The sequence below is a fragment of the Neodiprion virginianus genome, chromosome 6 (assembly GCF_021901495.1).
Source record: "Neodiprion virginianus isolate iyNeoVirg1 chromosome 6, iyNeoVirg1.1, whole genome shotgun sequence".
Lineage (NCBI taxonomy): Eukaryota > Metazoa > Arthropoda > Insecta > Hymenoptera > Diprionidae > Neodiprion > Neodiprion virginianus.
Window position 1 is genome coordinate 7,864,592 of NC_060882.1, and position 19,056 is coordinate 7,883,647.

A 19,056-nucleotide genomic window follows, 5' to 3' on the forward strand; every position below is an offset into this window, starting at 1 on the left:
ATTATAGCTAATAATGCTATAGTGTAATTACTATGAATTTTAGCATTGTTATTGCTATTACAATTGTCATTCCTATCTCGTCTGGAATTAATTGTTACTGATTTGGAACTAGTTTTCCTGCAGATTATATCACACGATTTTGTGAGGAAAAAATGTTTATTCACAGTTTATAATCGAGGTGGCAAAAAACGTTATTACAAGCATTGACAATATTGAGCATTGAATATCCTGATATAAATAAACAGTTGGTATCTTGTGTGTTTATGTTGCTTGCGTGAAAAAGAGAAAAAATTTGAACTCGAATTAATAGCTGGCGCTCGATATTAATATGAAGATACAACGAGCAAGTTAAAAAAACATTAGATCTTTATCAAAAAAAAAAAGCAGAAACGAGACGAGTAGCGAGGAAATCCCAGTAGACAATTTTCAAATACGAAAAGAAAATACCACGCGTGGTTTGACGACGAGTCCGAAAATAGCTGATCTAATAAAATTTTCACAGTCGCATGGCGAGTAACAATTTCTCAATTGTAATGCGTACAAGCGTCGTCCGCCCTTTAATACGACTCTTGAATAATTGATATCAGATAGGTTTAAATTTAGTCTGCGCGAGCGTGTCGCGGTCAGGTGTAACGCAAACTCTCGCATGTCAGGTGCAACGTCGACGAGCGAGGCTGCTGGCGTAGTTTTCGTTGAGAAATCTTTGAGGGAATATCGGCGTTTGGCCGTTAGATCGGCAGTCGGAATCTTTGATTATTCGTAAAGTCTGCGAGGAAGCGCGCGGTGTTGAATTGATGAAAATTCCCGGCGCGGATTGTGGATTTGAAAGTGAAACGCACGAGCCGAACCGGTTCGCGTTTCGTCGACGATCGAACTTCGGCTAAGCTCGGCTCTCGGATCTCGAATCTCTGACGTCAAGGCTTGCTCACCTCACCTCACGATCAGCAACCATCAGGCACTGAACTGTAAACATCTCTGTGTACCAGCCTCCGTGCGCTAGCGGTGCTTAAATAAATCATGAATTTCTCATCTGTTAAGTGATTATTCGTTTCTACTCGCCCACTAAACGGGGAAGGATAAAATGGGGCCTACGATCAGACTACTTTGATCGTTCAATAACTTCGGGATATAGGTATAATTAGAGAACGTTACTGTCGAGATGCATGCATTTTTCAACAACTTTTTCTTTCTTTCATTCGTTCGTTCTTTCTCTTCTGCTGTTTTTTTTTTTTTCTCACGTTGACAGGTTGCATTCACCATAATACTTCCCATAGCTGCTCAAACATTTCTACCTAACACTATTCGGCGTTGAATTCATCGCTGATTCGTTTCTACCTGCATTGTCTGTGCCAGACAATGTTTTTCTAACCCTTGAACGTGTAATTTGTTCCAATTTTCATTATGTCGTGAGATGCACGAGGAATAAGCAGCACTGGGTAAATGCCAGATGTTTTTTCACACAAAGTTCAATAACCTTGGGTTAATGGCACGACACCTCTGTGATATGCTTTTGGTTGCAAAGTGAATAGCCTTGTTTGTTTCTTCCAGGGAAATGAGCACTTGAGTTATTGTTGACAACTTAAACACAGTGTGGATACGACGCACTTGTTTTCAAAATGTTGGTGCGAAGTAGGAAGTATGATAACGAAACATTGGACGTTATCAACAAAGGATGTCTCGATCTTTATGACGGAATAGCGTGCGGCAGGGTTAGCATTTTAGCTCTACTTTGCCTCCTCACGTTCTTCTTGATCGTCTTAAAACTAATAAAATACCATGCGTGCAAGCACTCCCAGATGCATCACTATGCAATATTTTACGTATCGGGGATAAAATGTATTATTTGGTAAGTTTTATAAAATTACTTTACAAAACGTAATCCGAGGTTTTGAGTAACAAATAGTCCTGTGATTAATGATAATTTTCAAGAATATCTGCACGATAATATTACTCATTTATAAATTTGTGGTGCTACGCAGGATTCGAGTTTCATCAATTTTTTTTTGATTTTTCAGTGCCACAAGTTTCATTATTGGCGTACGATATCCTCAGCTGGATTTCACTGCAAATTTCCTAAAACTATTACAATTCATTCTGATATGCCATCTTCATTGGTCATCTGCGGCCAGAGCTCGGCATAGAGATGACATTGTCCAGCACGTCGTCAACCCAGTCCTGTCCCTTTATATACTCTATTGTACCACAGTGGTTTTAATGGGCATGGTCGACATTAGTGGAACCTGGACAGAGTGCCTTCGTAAGTTTTGTTTCTTAGTTATAAATAGTTATTGACATTGGAAGATTTATCTCTGATCTAATCTCTGACATGGTACTTAATCTGAAATTCTCTTGCATAACTTGGCATAACTCTTGCTGCCTATTGATTGTGATGATATTATTCTGCTACTGATATCTGAGAAGAAAAAGAGTGCTAATTACAATTCTAATTATTACTTATCACGCTGTTTCAGGTCCCTACTGGCTCATGCTATCAAGCGCAGATTTTATTACTGTTCAAATGTTTGCAGTCGTTGCTCTCTACCTAACACATAGCAACAATCGATCTGTCATTTCAACACTCATGCTGCCTACTGCTTCATCTCAAACTAGAGACCTGTGGCTTGTCACGGCCGTTTATGAAATCTCCGCAGTTGTTTCTGTTGTCTTTGACGCTGTCATGTCATTGTGTTAGTAGTTAATTTCTTCTGGTCTATACTGTGCTGACTATGAATCAAATTGCGAAAAGAAGATTGTATTTGTTTACTTTTGAATAAAACGATTAGCTTTAAATTTGAGAAGTGCACTTACGTACTTTGGCAAATTGGAATTTAACTTGTAGTTGGCACAAGAAAGTTTGATAGAGATTATCATTTTCGTAATTCAATCAATAATTCATTACTATTTGAATCTTTCAACAGTGGGCAGAGAAGAAACTGGTTGCAGCGGTATTTACAATCATGCACAAATCTACTACAGTGCATCAATTGTGGTAGTAATGATTCTAAAGTACCTTTTACCGACCTGGACGTTACTCTCTGTTTTTCAACCAGCTCGTGTGAAGTCAAGACCATCTGAAGTCGCTTTGACTTCACACTACAATACAGTAAGGAAATTTTTCAATCATTGAAGATCAATGAAATTTCTCATATAGGTCTAAAACGGAATGGTATTTTTTCAATGGGAATAAATCTTTTCCAGGATGGAACTTGTTACAATCAATATCGAAGAATGTTCTTTTCTCAAAACGGAGGACAACCAACGTCAATGTCGTATCCAACAATTCCTTACCCGTCCGAACCTCCGATGTATGAAGGATTTTGTGATTACTCGTATCCCGACAGTTCCCCCGACGAATCGCCAACAATTGACCAAAGAAAAGGGGTAGACATTGATGATGCTTATGAAAAACATTTTATCAGCATTGATCAGCATAGAGATTGTATACTTGGTAACCAGTACAGAATTGATAACAATAGACGAAACTTGCAACGAAGTTTAGACATGGATGATGATAATGATGAAATTGACAAACGAGCCGCACTTAAAAACAGTAATTTAACAACGATTAGCGAAGAGGGTAGTAATAACCTTGAAAGCCCTCAAGAGTGATCGGTTGCTCAACAATTCTAAGTCAAACCAGTACCCTAGTTTTAAAAGTGCCTAATACGGTTAGTGAGTTATTGTGCTACACAGTTGTAACGTATCAACTACCAACCATGACGAAAATGGTTAGAAGTAATATTCGGAAATGCTATGCACACATTTGCGAGTCACTTTGCGGATGCGATAGCATCGACCATTACTTTTACGTCTCGTGATAGTACTTTTGTCGTTGAATGCGGAATGCGTGAATCAATTTTGAATCGATCGATTTAATGTACTTTTTTTTTCACCAACGCTATATACGTATGTGATATCTACATCAATGCATATGTAAATATAGAGGTATGCAAATCTATATGCAAATTTGTTGATAATAGATGAGTTCGGTATTTCACTCAAAATGCTTACCGTTCAGATATTTTCAAGTATGAAAACATTCGTGGTGAGAATCTCTAGGAGTCTGAGCTACTTACTAAACTCAGCTAATGCATGACTAATCATAGGAACTTTTTAAAGGGCTTGTAACATTGGCGATACTAGGAGAATAAGTTTACGAAATTGAATCGAAACAATTTTACATAAACTTGTATCATATTGATCTGAAGTTGAAAACATAAGACTTGTTTGGTATGAAATTAACGTTAGAGATAGAATTAGACGTTCCTGTAGAAAATTGAAATTTTTTTTATGAAATGTATTTTCGACAGGTAGTATAATAGTTTTTCAAATTCATCCAAGGTTTTTTTTTTTTTTGTTTGTCAGCTGAAAGTCCTGACATTTACCGTGTAAACTGTTGCAGAGGTTATTCCAAAAATAAGCTGTGATTCGTTTTCTAAAGATTGAACAACGAAAAAAAGAAATAAGTTGCAAAAGCATTCTGTATATCACAGAAGTAAATTTTTCGGCGATTCTTCGATTGATGTAAATACGATGTGAATATAGAACCGTCGTTATTGGATGATCTATATACATTTATCAATAATTAGCTGTGAAGTAATCGTATCGCTATTGTGTAACGTAGTTTTAATTACCTTAAAATAGAATACTTCCATACTCTATATATGTATATGAACAACGTGCAACAAGTTTGGTTGCTTTGTTTCAAGACTGTCTTCATGGAGAATTATAAGTAATTAACTGCTATAAGAATCTATGACAATTAGGAGTTAAGTAATTACGAAAATAGAGGTGAATTTTCAACTATTACGTTCTTAGCTTGCTAATTATAGTTGCATATAGTTATAATTGGTTCTAGTAAAGAGTATCTTTATTTCTCTGATAATTTTAAGCAACGACTCTCCAGTCCATAATAGCTCGATATCGAATTTTACTGTACGTACATAGATATAATCGTTGTTTTATATCATTTATATTTTTGTTTTTTTTTTTCCTGGTATCTTTAGTTTGTTCCTATTCATATTTCTATAAAATAGATCATCATTTATGAATAACGTACATAGAATGCATGTTCAATCAAGTTTTTATTCTCATTCTTAAAGTGCATTGCAATACATGAAGCACATCATTTTCGCAAGCGGAAATAAAATTCTCGGAATGCACTGGTTGTGAATTGTCATACATATTTGATGAATTAAAATAGGCGAACTCAATCTTCTATTACATATATTCAGTTGAATTGAGTTTAAAAGAAAAAACTAATTTCTCTAAGACTTAGTAGTTAAGTACTCTAACATATTAGATCACACAAGATAACTATACAGACTTGTTGTTTAAGTTAATCAAATTGTACAGATAACGATGAACTGTGTATTTAATCGTGAGCGATTTTTCTCAGTTGTTTGGTACTAACTGAAGCATATATTCAACAATAATTTCTCAGTATCATATTTTCAAATTTTTAACATAATCAGCTATGCTCTAAAAAAAAAAGAAAAAGAGAAAGCCAAATTACTTTATTTTTTTATCATACCGATAATGATTATAATTCCTCAACTGTCACATCGAAATGATGAAATCGAATTTACCTGTGTTGGCAGTAAATTGCAATTGCAATTGCAAAATGAGCTTGCATATTAATCTGGCCCTGCATATAATACAGAAATCGAGAAATGAATTGGATGTGTGGTGTGCTCCAGTGAATTGTATTCAATATAATAACACGTTCAGCTATTTTACGCTTGTAACAGTTTATCTGCAACATTCTTGACTTTTTTGTTCTACTGTCAAGAATAAATATCGCGCCATATAATTTTTCAAACTTTACTGTAATAACACGTCCTCGCAGTTCACAGCTGCATTATTGAACATCACTTTTAAACTATTCCTTACAAGCTTACCGGATGAATAAATTACCAGCATATATGCAGATAATATTTTCACAAAACTTGATAATCGCAGCCGTCCAAATTCCAATTTCTAATTGTTAAAAAATTTCCACAAATTTAACAACAAATATTGAACGCTGCTGAAAAGTAATAACGTACATTACAATTAGGAACAAAAATCCACAAATTAGGGAAAAGTATATTGTATTATAATATTCTTCATTAATTCATACTACGAATTGAATGGTGTAAAACGTATACAATTGAAGCTTAATCTAAACGAGCATATGGCTGTTTTGTGGTGTACATATTTTCATTCCGGAACAAATAGATTTTGATTTATTGGTATACATACACGTAGTATATATATCATCATATATATACATATATATGTACGAAGCCATATGTATGTATATTCTTAAGATATGTGCAAATCAACACAAAATTCTCGTATTATTAATGAAAAAAATAAAAAAAATTACAATTCTTTCAGATTAGTGATTAAAGTATTATTGTTTATTCGTATAGAAGCATTGCGTGGGTAAAGAAAATAGGTATGTTTATGAATTACGAACTGGTATGATCTTTACCACATCGGATGAGAGATGATATTATGTTTTCATTCGCTCATATGATCCTTGAAATCATAACAATACGTGCGTATGCAAATACTATACACATCTGATTCGTATTGTATTTAATAAACAGATATTACGCGATAGACGATTCGTTTCTTCAAGTTAGCTAATTACGTTAATTCTATAATGGCGGACTGCCGTGTTCAACTAGAGAGTTCATAATTAACTGAGTGCAATTTATATTTTAATTGACTGTTTTTAACCAAACGAAATGAAATTTCTCGAAAAGTAGTAAATGCAAAGAAATATCCTCAATGTTATAAGCGCCAATTTTATCTATTTTCGAGGTTCTTGTGAATTGCGCGAAAAAGAACAGAGCGTCGCGTAGTTTCAAATACTTTTGCGGAATGCAAAAACACAATATTAGTTAATTATCAGCATTTGATTAGCAAAAATAACTCTTTCATATGAATTCCGATAAATATCTCTACGATGTGATATAAATTACTCAATCTATGTAATGACGAAAATCGATTCGCTATCTTTGTTTTTCTAGTTATTTCAAATACTGTGCTTTTCGTCATACTGACGAGTATGACGCGTCTCGAGTAATACGCGTTTTCTGAATATCTACATCCATAAACCATCGTTTTATATGAATGAATAAACAGGCGCAAGGGCATGCGTTACGTGAGCAAAAACTATCGTAAATTTCACCATCACTAAATATTGAAAACAGCTGTGCATAATATTTTAAAAATAGTATAATAGAACGAGTATAATTCGTTTACCTTTTTTGTATTTCCGCAAAGGAATCCTCTCAGTTTTCGATTCTTTAAAACATTTCTTTCGCAGTGTTTCGGATGTGAATCAAGCGACGCAAGGGGTCGTTTCGTTGTAGATACAGTAAAATGATAATGAATCTACTAACTCGAATTTAGCGCTATTGCGTCTTTTGCGCGTTTGTCGTATGTAGCGGGGACCTTGGAGGTAAATTTTCTAGTAACGCTCCAATTTTTGCAGCGTCATTAAACAAATATTTTTTATCCTATTCGTACACGGTACCAAGAGGGGTGGTGACGCTACGCCGTAAGGAAATCATTATACCACCTCGCTCTTTAATGATGCACAACACATGTAAACGTGACATGAAATTGTTGACAATATTTATCACTTTTCTATTAATGTCGTGTATTGTATATCAGAACGTAAATCCACGCGCAAATGTTTGCTTTAAAGTGAAGGTTTGTCGAGAATAAGATAAAATGTGAAAAAAAAAACATTTAGAAAAAAAAATTAAAAATGTTTCAAGAAATTGCGGCAGCACGCGCACTTTAACTCCGGCAAAGTTAACACGGGATACGCGCGTTTATCAGTATTACACATATTTTTTTAAATTCTTTTTACTTATCTGAAGCTCCCCCTTTTTTTTATTCAACGCCAAAACGATAACATACGTCAACATCGGCGTGCAATAAAGTGGGGGATACCATGTCTTAAGCGTGGTGCCCTGATCTGAATAATTAAAATAACAGCTCGTAGTTATTCAAATTATTCGAGTCGTTTCGCACGAGAACAACGCACGCTGAAATCGTTCATTCTAGTTTTGCATATTCGCGCTTCCGCCCGTGTACAAACATATATATATATATATGTGTGTGTGTGTGAATATATAGATACGCATGCATACGTTTCTTTCGTAATTTCTGTTCACACCGTGCTCCGGCGAGCCTCTTCATAATAAGCATTCTTTGTCGCTGGCACATTTGCTTTGAACTTGAACCGATTGCCCGCGTGGCCGCGGCTGCAGCACGTCGTTGGTGATCGAGTTCCGTAAAAGGGCGGATTGCTTAAAGTGCATTTGAAAAATGTTTGTGACAAATTTTCTTTCTCTCACACTGACGCTGGTTCATCTCTATGGAATTCTTATATAATGGACATTTTCTTCGCTAATTCATTAATTTGAGACAAAGTGTTTTTTTTTTGCAATTATTTTACAATCAAAAAGCATGGTTCATTTTCGACGCAAGGTACGTTAAGTCAGTTTTTCAAGTTGAACCTAACCTAACCTAACCTAACCTAACCTAACCTAAGATAATCTAATATTTTCATTTATATGCCACGTGCTGGCTGCAGTGCTTTTAACTTCAATTCTATTAATTTTTCGTAAACTTATGTGTTTGCTGCGCAATGATGCTCTACTAATTAATTTCCATTTCAAAGTGTAAAACGACAAAGCGTGTGAAAATGCGTAATAATTATGTGTACTTATTTTGAAGGTGTATGAGTATGGTAACAATTGTTCGCATATAATGAATTGCGCGCAGTTATCGTCAAAACTGGATGAAAAACGATTAATCGCTATTTACGTATCTGAATTTTTGAAATTGATGTCATTCAAGTTCATCACTGATTTCTGTACTAACAGAGATCAGAGCCTAGATTCTTGAAACAAGGATCTTAAATTTCTCATGCGATATCCTATGCTTTTGCAGACGATATCACACACGGTAACTAGGATCCTAGTTTCAAGAATCCAGGCCCAGTGAAGTTCTGATACAGCTCATATGCCTGGAGTAAGCTGAGAAACCGATCAGTCATTGAGCACTGAAAAGTCTAAATGACGTTTAGAGACATTAGCTGTAGCTGTACACATACGGAAGTTGTTTCTGCAACAACTAATTTTTCACCCTAGTCGATTACATTGGCAATGGAGAATTTCAATCCGTAGAATGACCCGTTACGCCTGCCCTACGCTATTTGTTTGAATATCGCGCTTCGGATTGATTATAAGTTATGCTCATTAGCATTAAATATTGCGACCAATGCGGCAACTAATATACGCTATCTTTTAGGCATAGTAATTAAGGAATTAATAACACATTGCTTTGAACAACTCAAACTCGTTGAACACCCGGCCCGCGGTGGCGGTATGAGAGAGATATTATACATAGGGTATTGGCAAAGGGGACTGGACGATAAATAGAGAGAGAAAATCAAGTAACCTATCTGTTCCTTTCTGTCAAGCATGCGCAGTGTCTGTTACTGCGCAGGGGCAGAGCAGGGTAAAGATTCTGTAATTTCATTTTTCACATTTCCCACCATCCAAGCATTCTGATTAGTTGACTAAACTTTGCAAACTAATCAGAATGCTTGGATGGTCGGAAATGTGAATAGTGAAGCTACAGAATCTCCACCCTGAACTACGCTTCTGACGCATGAGTAAATGAGTATGCAAACAAGAATAGACTGTCGCTCGATTATCTTCTCTTTCTGTCCGTCCGATCTTTCCACTTATGCTTAACCCCTGTATCTCTCTTACGCTATGTATAACATCTCTATGGTTACGAATCATGCTTCCGGCTGAAATTCTCTACGGGAAAAAATTATCTGTTCCAGAATCTATGTCCACGTTAGAGCTGTTCAATATTTCGGTGTAACAAAATTTTCTCGATAATTTTGTTTGAAAATATTTCAGTATCAAGATCAGCTTTCAACACCTATAACGAAGTATCGATATGGTACCAAATCTTTTGTACCGAAAGTTGAAACTACCGATATCAAAATATCGAAGTACTGAAACCGCAACTCTCAATTACAGTGACCGTAATATCGGAATACAGATTTCAAAAAATGGAATATTACATGCATTCACGGCACTTCCTCTACGTTTCCTACTATGAATAATCTTCGTATAATGTTGTATTTTCACATAATTCTACCGTATTATTAAATGGAGAATTTCAGACCGTAGCGCGTCGCCGTTTACGGTTCAGGCGGCGTGTTACTGGCTGAAGTTTTCCATTGCCAATCTAATCAACTAGGGAGACAAATTAGCTGTCGCAGAATCAATTTCCGCACGTGTACAATAATACTGATAAATGCCTTAACTTTACGGCTAACTTTTTTAAATCACGTCACTATTACGTGGTAGCAGATGTTAGAGGCTTCGACGAACAATCGGAACAATCATATGATGGAAAGGTGTCCTGAATATCGTCTGTGGAATGCCCGGGTAATTCAAAAGGGTGGTGAAAAAAATTAGAATCAGAGTTTTCACGCAAGTTTGATTTAGTATAAATTAAATTTTTGTTTTCCACCGTTATAGAGCTGCGTCATTTTAAATTATATTCGTAATCACGGCATTGTAAAAACAACGGTAAACTCACCGACTAGAATATAATGTATGTAAATAAGTGTAACCCACGACTTCTGTCGCGACGTTAATGGATAGTGAAACTTGTACGTATATGTAAATATCGGCCCATGGGACTTAGATTGAACCTATTAACTATGGATGAGTGTAATTCCAAATATTTCGCACACGTACACTTTTTTGTCTAACTATTTATCTGTATACATTTCAAAAGTATTTTTATCTTGTGTTGATTTTCATCCTCCAATAAGATAATTTGATATCCAGGTGTTATTTGAATTATCATAATTGCGCTATGATAAGAGTGTGTTATTCGTAAAAGTCGAAGTATTTAGATCGTAAATTTTATCTAATTTTAGCTCTTATCGCACGGAGGTCTTCTCCGGCAGTTAAAGCAACATATCAGGTGGAGTTCGTCGTTGAAAATTAGAAACGATGAAGTGGTCAGTCCTGACCGTTCATTCAAGGTACATTTCACTGCAAACTTATTAGTGGGTCCTAAGAAATACCTGAATTATCTAAGCACAAGTTTCACCACTTTTCATAGTATGCCGATCTCTCGGTTCGGCTGGCTGCTCCACACCAACTTCATCCGAAGCCCGAAGTTAGTGCCTTGAGCTTTGGAAAATACTTCACCGATCATATGCTGAAAGTATTTTATTACGAGGCACTGGGCGGCTGGCAAACACCTGAAATTACTCCGTTAGAAAATCTTGTACTTCATCCCGCCGCGAAAGTCCTCCACTATGCTGTCGAAGTGAGAATATGACCCATTAAGAATACGAATGAACTCTACATATAAAATTATTGACGCACTTTAAGAGTTGCGGTAACTTCTGATCATTGATAAAATGTCATGTATCTCCAGCTCTTCGAGGGAATGAAGGCATATCGAGGTGTTGATGGAAAAATCCGACTTTTCAGGCCTGATTTAAACATGGACCGCATGAATGCTTCTGCATTGAGGTCCGGGCTGCCAACATTCAATAGTACAGAACTCATAAACTGTATCAACAGATTAATCAGTATAGATCAGGAGTGGGTACCCCATTCAGAAGCATCTAGTCTCTACATTCGTCCAACTTTGATTGGAATCGATGTAAGTATTGCAAAAAAATGTTATTTTAACGAACGTGTTACTTTCACACGGTGAATCAAAAGTAAATTTGTAAATATTTTGGAAAATATATAGCACAGTTGAGTATTTATCGCCTGTGCGTGTTCCGGAATGTCGCAAACTTGAAAAAAAGGAGAGACAAAGATTTTTCCTGTAAACGCTTCAATGTTGAATTACTTAATATCTCATTTAGTTATCTCTACAACGGTATTGCATGTTCTACTTATATCTAAATTTGACGAAATACCACAATTATCTGTATATATCAAACTTCTTTCACAGTATTGCAAAATTGAGTTGAATGTGGCATGATACTGTTTGTTATTATCATCAGATAACATTACTGCGTCCTCAAGTGCTAGGGAAAGCCTTGGCTTGGCGCCTCTAAAAAACACATAACTGTCAGCATGATTCTCAGCTACCTTAGAGTAAGATAGCGTACAATAGTGGGGGTATAACTTCATAATGATTGATGAATTATTATAATGTTATCGTACATCAAACAAATGCCCCGATATTCGTGGACGGAAGCTTGTGCACCTATGCAGTGATTGTGCGCAGTAAACTATATGATTGTAAAATTATATAATTATTGTTGTATTCATTTCAAGATGAATATTAACAACAAATTGCAATAAATCCACCATGGGCAAACGATCGCAAAGCATTTAGGTACGATCCAGCATTTGTTACTCAGTCTAAGAAAATTTGTTTTTATTTTAACAAACGAATTTTGGATCTTATGGGAACGAATGAAAATGAATACTTCCGGGGGTAGCAAAAGTTTTTTGATGAAAGCTGTATATGAGCAGCAAATATGCCGTACTGGCCTTCAACATGTCTACCTAGGCAACGCAGGTCAATATAGTAAACCATCTATCTTGTGTCAGTGAGCAGTAACCTTTGACAACATTACGAAACTGTACTCTCTCGCTTATAGCAATTGGAAATAGTGTCTGATGTAAAAGTTGGGAGTATACGTATATTCTATCTATCATATTCGTTTTCACTTTACAGTTCATCATCAGGTTATCACTTAACGGTTTGAAGATTGCCGCACATTATGTTTATTCAGAATTCAACTATTGTTATGTGTTTCTAAATTTTCTCAGTCTCACATATAATACTTCGATTATTAACTAGTTACAATACGAAATTGCCTACAATAAATTATATAGTGTTTCGGAAAGAATTGTAAAATACATCATGTTATTTTGTTTCGCATTTCAAACCTGCAAAGTGGACGTGCAGCAATGAACTTTTGCATTCCATGAAAAAATTTCTTCTAAAATAACTACCAAGATATTTTTTTCAAAAGTTGAGATATTATATGTATTACAGATGTGATGTTTAAAATTTGTAAATTTGGCAATTGTCTTATCATACTTTATTTTGGTTTCAATATACTGAGCAAAGTAGATTTCTTGCCGATTACTTACAGTGCTGGTGACCCTTATGAAAAGTAGGTTTTATCACATCTGTGAACGAACTTGACGTTGTATTGGTTACAAATTTTTTACTTCCTAGGACCATGCTACTAATGAGACAAGGCTAATGTCAATGATACATGACAATTTATCGCGGACTAAGCATGAGTGAGGAAAGAGCGTAGGTATACCCGAATTATGATGCTGAAATTGTATCGAGACGTTCAATGTTGTGAAAATTTTTGTTTGTGCAGTAACCGAGTAATTATAAATGTCTGGTAGATAACTACTCTACAATGTCAGCATGAAATATAATTGATGCGGCTAAACCATTGTTACTAACAAAAACAGTAGTCTCAGATACTTTAACGATCAAAACGATTTTTTCTTTGTTTTCTATTTTAGCCTACTTTGGGCGTTGCCTCGTCGGAATCAGCTCTCTTGTATGTTATTCTCTGTCCTGTTGGGTCTTACTTCAAAACTTCTTCTGAGCAGGAAGGTGTTTCGCTACTTGCAGATCCTCGATATACACGAGCATGGCCTGGTGGCTGTGGTGATCGTAAAATGGGAAGCAACTACGCGCCAACGATTCAAATACAAAGAGAGGCTCTAGAAAAAGGCCTACAGCAAGTACTGTGGCTTTATGGTGATGATGACCAATTAACGGAGGTCGGGACCATGAACATTTTCATGTTTTACATCAATGAAAACGGCGGCAAGTTCAATCTCTTGCTAAGGAACTGTATGAAAGTTTTTTCTGTATCGATGAGTGAGCTAATGATCTCTCATATGTTACAGAGAAGGAATTGATTACGCCACCATTGAACGGACTGATCCTACCAGGCATCACAAGGCAATCTATTCTGACGTTGTCTAGAGAATGGGGTCAATTTAAAGTCAGTGAGAGAGTGATCACTATGCAAGAAGTCTGTCGCCTGTTATCTGAGAATAGGGTAAGTTCTTTGCATCAATTCAGTATTCTATCTGAAGCAAAGTGAATCGGGAAAAATTTCTAATCGTTCAATTGTATCGTTTACTACGTAGAAGTTAAGTTTATACACGCATTTATAATGAAAAGTATAACTCGACTTCCAAGTGTTTCAAGGCCAATGAGATAGCATACTTTTCTACGTGGCTTCTAAAACATCACTATGAAAGTCGTAATAAATCTGTCTCATTTGAAATCTTTTTACTGCCGAATTTACGTAAAACAAACAGAATTTCGTTATCACAATTTTGATAATGGCATATTTGAGTATAACGTTATATCTTTTTCAATTAAACCAAATGACACGAGATACGGATTATATTATACCACAGAGCAAATGACGTGATGACAGGTGAATTTGAGCAGAAACACATAAATTTGTGAGGGTAATCTCACGTCGGGATGAATTGAAGCACTTGTCTCGTTCATATGTAACTTGTTCTGGACATTTTTCATTTATTTATAGATTGCCCGACTTGTTTATACTTCTGATACCGTCCTGTATAATCAAAGCTGCTTCATTTCCATTCCAGCATTATGAGCTGACGATTGTTTTTGTTTCTAGTTACTGGAGCTTTTTGGAGCTGGTACAGCATGTGTAGTTAGTCCCATTTCATATATCAAATACATTGACCAGGGACTACATATTCCAACGATGGAGCAGCCAAACCCAGTCTTCAAAATGTTTTTGAAACATTTGACTGAAATCCAATATGGATATCTGCCAAATCATCCCTGGGCATTCCCACTGGATTAAAATAAGTGACTGAATATACAACGATCCCAATGAACTTTCCTGTTTTGTACGCAGTTGGAAATTGTTACAAAACAAATCCTGGATCTTGTATTTTCATGATTGAATTCCCAACAATATGTCGAATGAATACCATGAGTTTTAACCAATTGGTGTTACAGACTAGGGTTCACGTTTTTTTCTTGTAAAATTAGATAGGATTTCATAATGTGATATAAAAAAAATTGTTTGATTTCCAACTGATTTTATTTATTTGTGATCGTTAGTGCACGATAATTTGTTTTTAAATCTTAGATTGATTTTACAATGTCAAAATATCATCAGACTAGATAGACAAGTTGATCTATCCCTGCTGTTACGTAAACTTGATAATGTTGTCTCAGTTACTTGTACAGCACATGTCTTGCACCGTTTTGCAAGAAATTATGAGAATATGTGAGTAAATGCAATGTTATAGATATACTTAAAATTAAGTGCAATGTTAACTAGGTCATTTTAATTTTACATTAAGTACTTTTGTATAAATACATGCTTTGAAAGAATAGAGATTGAAACTGAAAACCTGAGTGAGGAGGCAGAATCTGAGAATTCAAATTTAACACTATTATCAATGACGTAGTAATTCATTGCAGTATTTATTTTGTTGATGGATGAATTTGAAATTGACTGAATCTTTTTGGAAAATGACGTTGATGTAGGGTACAAATAAATTGATTTTAGCGTTGTAAAATAATCCGGCATTTTTGGGGTAACAAATTATTTGTCTCAGAATCAATTTTAAAAACCCTTTTCCCACTGAACGAGAATTACGAGCAAAATCCTGGGTCCAGTTGCTGGAAAAATGTGAAATTTCTTTTCCGCTTTTCAGGTACATCTTCTGACCCGCTGTTTGCAGCGTCTGTAAACGATAAGTAATCGTTTTTTATCGCACAATTACGGCGATACAGGATCTGATAACAGTATTCGGATGTTTTTAGTAAGGGACAAATTTGCGACCGAACAAATTTGAATGGGCTGACTTTCCCCTTTTTGCGATTTATAAAAGTACGAGCTTTCATCTGAGGATCTACATGCTTGTAAAAACGGGGTTATTTTTTTTTACAAAAGTTTTATTCTAATTGCAAGTTGTTACTTGAGTTTTCACTTTACAGTTTGATATGTGTATTTTTGTGCTTAAATTATACTTGAATCTCGAATTCACTTAATTATTTATTATTATTTGTTTTGGACTTTCACTTCTACCATTTCCGTACACCTCCAACCACCTCCGACCACCTTCGTCCTCCTCATCCCCCTGCTCCGCCATGTATTCTATAACATTGATATTCATAATTATTCCAACAACTTTTCATTTGCTCTCTCCGTCTTGAATTTTAGTTGGCATAGAAACGAAACGCTGTTTTAGCTAGTCGCAAGTAAAGTATTTACGTTGGGTGCAGAAGCAGAATTATTTTTCGAAAAGTTTTCGTATGGAAAAAAATTCGGAGTAGCTGTAATACATCACGGGTGCGCTAATTTTGATCCAGATGAAATGGATGCTCCGTATATTCGACGGTATTTAACGCAGTGTCCTGATTTAAAGACTTCAAAGGTGATTGTCAGCGATTGTTTTTTTTGTTGGGGACAGCATCCCACTGTCATAGAACGGCAGCATTATTAGCTGACCCGTTAACTGAAGAATATATCTTTAGCAAACGGCTAACCATCGAAGGGCCTAGCCGAAATGTAAAAACTAGAACTGAAATCATTATGCATCATATCATACATCGTACGTTATACATCATACATCATACATCATGATACATCATACACAGTATTGAAGTTCGAAACCAAAGTTTGGATGTTCGGATGTTCGAAAAGTAACGTCACCAAAATTTGACGTCATCGATTTGAGATTCAGCTGACCGAATTCTTCAGTCTGGAAACAACCGCGCAGTAGAGCGGCCGGATGAGAATCGCGCTCCGCAAATTTCGAGTACCGGGTTCTCAACCTCCTGGATCCTGCGCTCGGGGTCCGATACCTAGTGAAAATCGACTTCCAGGACAAAAGCTCCGTAGTTTTTGCGCTCCAGGTCCGCGACCTGGTGAAACTCGACTTCCTTGACAAGCGCTCCGTAGTTCTGGCTGTCCAGGTCCTTGACCTGGTGACTTTTGACCTTCCGGACTAATTTTCGAACCAATAAGCATGCTTCGGATAACATTTTGAATCGGCAAAAGAACCAAACGGCCAGAAACAAACATATTGCAATTGCAATTGGGCATGAATCCTCACACAATATTTTTGACGTGTTCTAATATTCGAAATATTAATTAGTATTCGAGGTGTAACCCGAGGTGGTTATCGGTGATTGTTGGAGATAGTCGGAGGTGGACGAGGAGTAGGACGAGGATTTGTGCACGGTGAGTAAAACATTTTCATGATATTTTCTGGCATTTGTAATTGTATTTTGTCTGAAATATTTCAAACTTGTCATGTTTACAATAAATTATTTCAATTCATTTTTCGCGCAAGCACAAATTCAATAGCTATAAATGTGCTAATGATATTTACTATATTATTAATCAATTAATTAATTATATCAATCCTTACATAATGTTTGATGTGTTCTTATACTGAGAATATTTATTACTATTCCAGGTATAACCCGAGGTGGTTAGCAGTAGTCGTTGAAGGTGGTCGGCGGTGGTTGGAGGTGGTCGAGCTAGACTAGGAGGAGGACGAGGAAGACGAGGAGAACAAGGTGGACGAGGAGGACAAGGATTTGTGCTCGGTGAGTGAAACATTTTTATAATATTTGATGGCAATTGTAACTATATTTCATCTGAAATATTACAAACTTGTCAGGTTTACAATAAATTATTTCAATTTATTTTTCGCGTAAGCAGATGTTCAGTAGCTTCAAATGCGATTATAAAATTTATTACATATTAATTAATTGATTGATTATATTAATACTGACATAATATTTTTTATGTGTTCCTATACTAAAAATATTTATTACTATTCCAGGTATAACACGAGGTGGTTAGCGGTGGTTGCGGGTGATCGAGGTGGGCGAGGAGGAGGACGAGGATGACGAGGACTTGTACACTGTGAGTATAACATTTTTATCATATTCATTAGAGTAGGAGTAGGATCAGGAATAGGAGTAGGATCAGGAGTAGGTGTAGTAGGAGTAGAAGTAGAAGTGGTAGAAGTCGGAGTAGGAATAGGAGTAGTCGTAGTAGTAGGAGTTGGAGTAGAGTAGGAGTAGAAGTAGATGTATGTGGGGAGGGGATATTATCATATCAAGTTGTCAGTAATAAGCAATTGCGGGTAAAATATTAGCTTACTTTTGTAAGTATTTATGAATATAGCCTCTATGAATATTCATTGTTGGTACGTAAGGTCTGGCAACGTACCTACTTTCTGCAAGAGATGTTGAAAATTTTTAACATAATTATGTTTCAGATCTGTGCCCCACCTAGTGATCCACTAGTACATATCCTCCGACGTGACATCGCTGTGCTACGTATAAAGAAGAAAAGATTTATTAAGATGCAGATTGCTCCTCTCTTCTTGCCATTGTGCTTTCAGCCATTGTTGTGCTGTGTGTTTAAAATTTAGGACAGTATATAATATAGAATAAAAGGTATAGCTACGAATACAGCACTGCAATAAATCTTATAGAAATGAGCTCACATTGAGATTTCTCTGTATTTATAACTCGACGCGAGAAGGCAAAAATCAATGTAATGCCATCTGCAAGGTAATTGGACTCGTATTTGCACTACGAGAACTCGTTGGGCATTTTGCGGTGAAATTTGAAGAATTGTTGTACAAGAAATTAAATAACTATAAAAATGGATAAAAAATATTATCTCTAATAGTGAATGTAGCTAATACAGCTTTAACCGTATATTGATTATGTTAATGATCTATTCTGACAAAATCGGAATTAGATAAGCTCTCTAAATACCCTTTTCTAGTCTATTAATTTATATCATGTATATGTAAATGTATATTTCTTCAGTTTGTACCATCACTGCACTAGTATTACCCTTGCCATGTTTTATGGTACGCTTGTGTAATTTGTATATTATTAACCTTACGTTTTACTCTATTTGCGACAAGTTGCGAGTGTTTCTAATTTCTTGGCAATTATTTA

At 35.8% G+C, this 19,056-nt stretch overlaps 2 protein-coding genes and 1 long non-coding RNA gene across 3 annotated transcripts; 2 read left to right on the plus strand and 1 right to left on the minus strand.

The window, feature by feature from the left end:
* Window positions 1–944: 944 nt before the first annotated feature.
* On the plus strand, window positions 945–4,973 carry LOC124307632 (uncharacterized). The gene is made up of 6 exons (XM_046769536.1): window positions 945–1,132; window positions 1,549–1,846; window positions 2,016–2,257; window positions 2,472–2,687; window positions 2,919–3,103; window positions 3,199–4,973. Exons 2-6 carry the CDS (start codon window positions 1,617–1,619, stop codon window positions 3,607–3,609), a joined length of 1,284 nt encoding a protein of 427 aa, XP_046625492.1. The 5' UTR covers window positions 945–1,132; window positions 1,549–1,616; the 3' UTR covers window positions 3,610–4,973.
* Window positions 4,921–6,854, minus strand: LOC124307646 (uncharacterized). Its single transcript, XR_006908846.1, has 2 exons — window positions 6,841–6,854; window positions 4,921–5,208 (listed from the first exon to the last, which is right to left on the minus strand). It is a non-coding gene; the product is annotated as an uncharacterized LOC124307646 (long non-coding RNA).
* Window positions 6,855–8,018: 1,164 nt separating this feature from the next.
* LOC124307633 (branched-chain-amino-acid aminotransferase, cytosolic) lies at window positions 8,019–15,641 on the plus strand. The gene is made up of 7 exons (XM_046769537.1): window positions 8,019–8,496; window positions 10,982–11,089; window positions 11,170–11,379; window positions 11,491–11,721; window positions 13,572–13,881; window positions 13,965–14,119; window positions 14,720–15,641. Exons 1-7 carry the CDS (start codon window positions 8,476–8,478, stop codon window positions 14,909–14,911), a joined length of 1,227 nt encoding a protein of 408 aa, XP_046625493.1. The 5' UTR covers window positions 8,019–8,475; the 3' UTR covers window positions 14,912–15,641.
* The last annotated feature ends 3,415 nt before the right edge of the window (window positions 15,642–19,056 follow it).

Coding starts and splice junctions, on each gene's coding strand:
- LOC124307632 (XM_046769536.1), top strand. CDS start 1,617: ATGTTGGTGCGAAGTAGGAAGTATGATAACGAAACATTGGACGTTATC. Junction 2,258..2,471: donor AACCTGGACAGAGTGCCTTC/GTAAGTTTTGTT, acceptor ACGCTGTTTCAG/GTCCCTACTGGCTCATGCTA. Junction 2,688..2,918: donor TGACGCTGTCATGTCATTGT/GTTAGTAGTTAA, acceptor ATCTTTCAACAG/TGGGCAGAGAAGAAACTGGT.
- LOC124307633 (XM_046769537.1), top strand. CDS start 8,476: ATGGTTCATTTTCGACGCAAG. Junction 11,722..13,571: donor CAACTTTGATTGGAATCGAT/GTAAGTATTGCA, acceptor TTTCTATTTTAG/CCTACTTTGGGCGTTGCCTC. Junction 13,882..13,964: donor TTACATCAATGAAAACGGCG/GCAAGTTCAATC, acceptor CATATGTTACAG/AGAAGGAATTGATTACGCCA.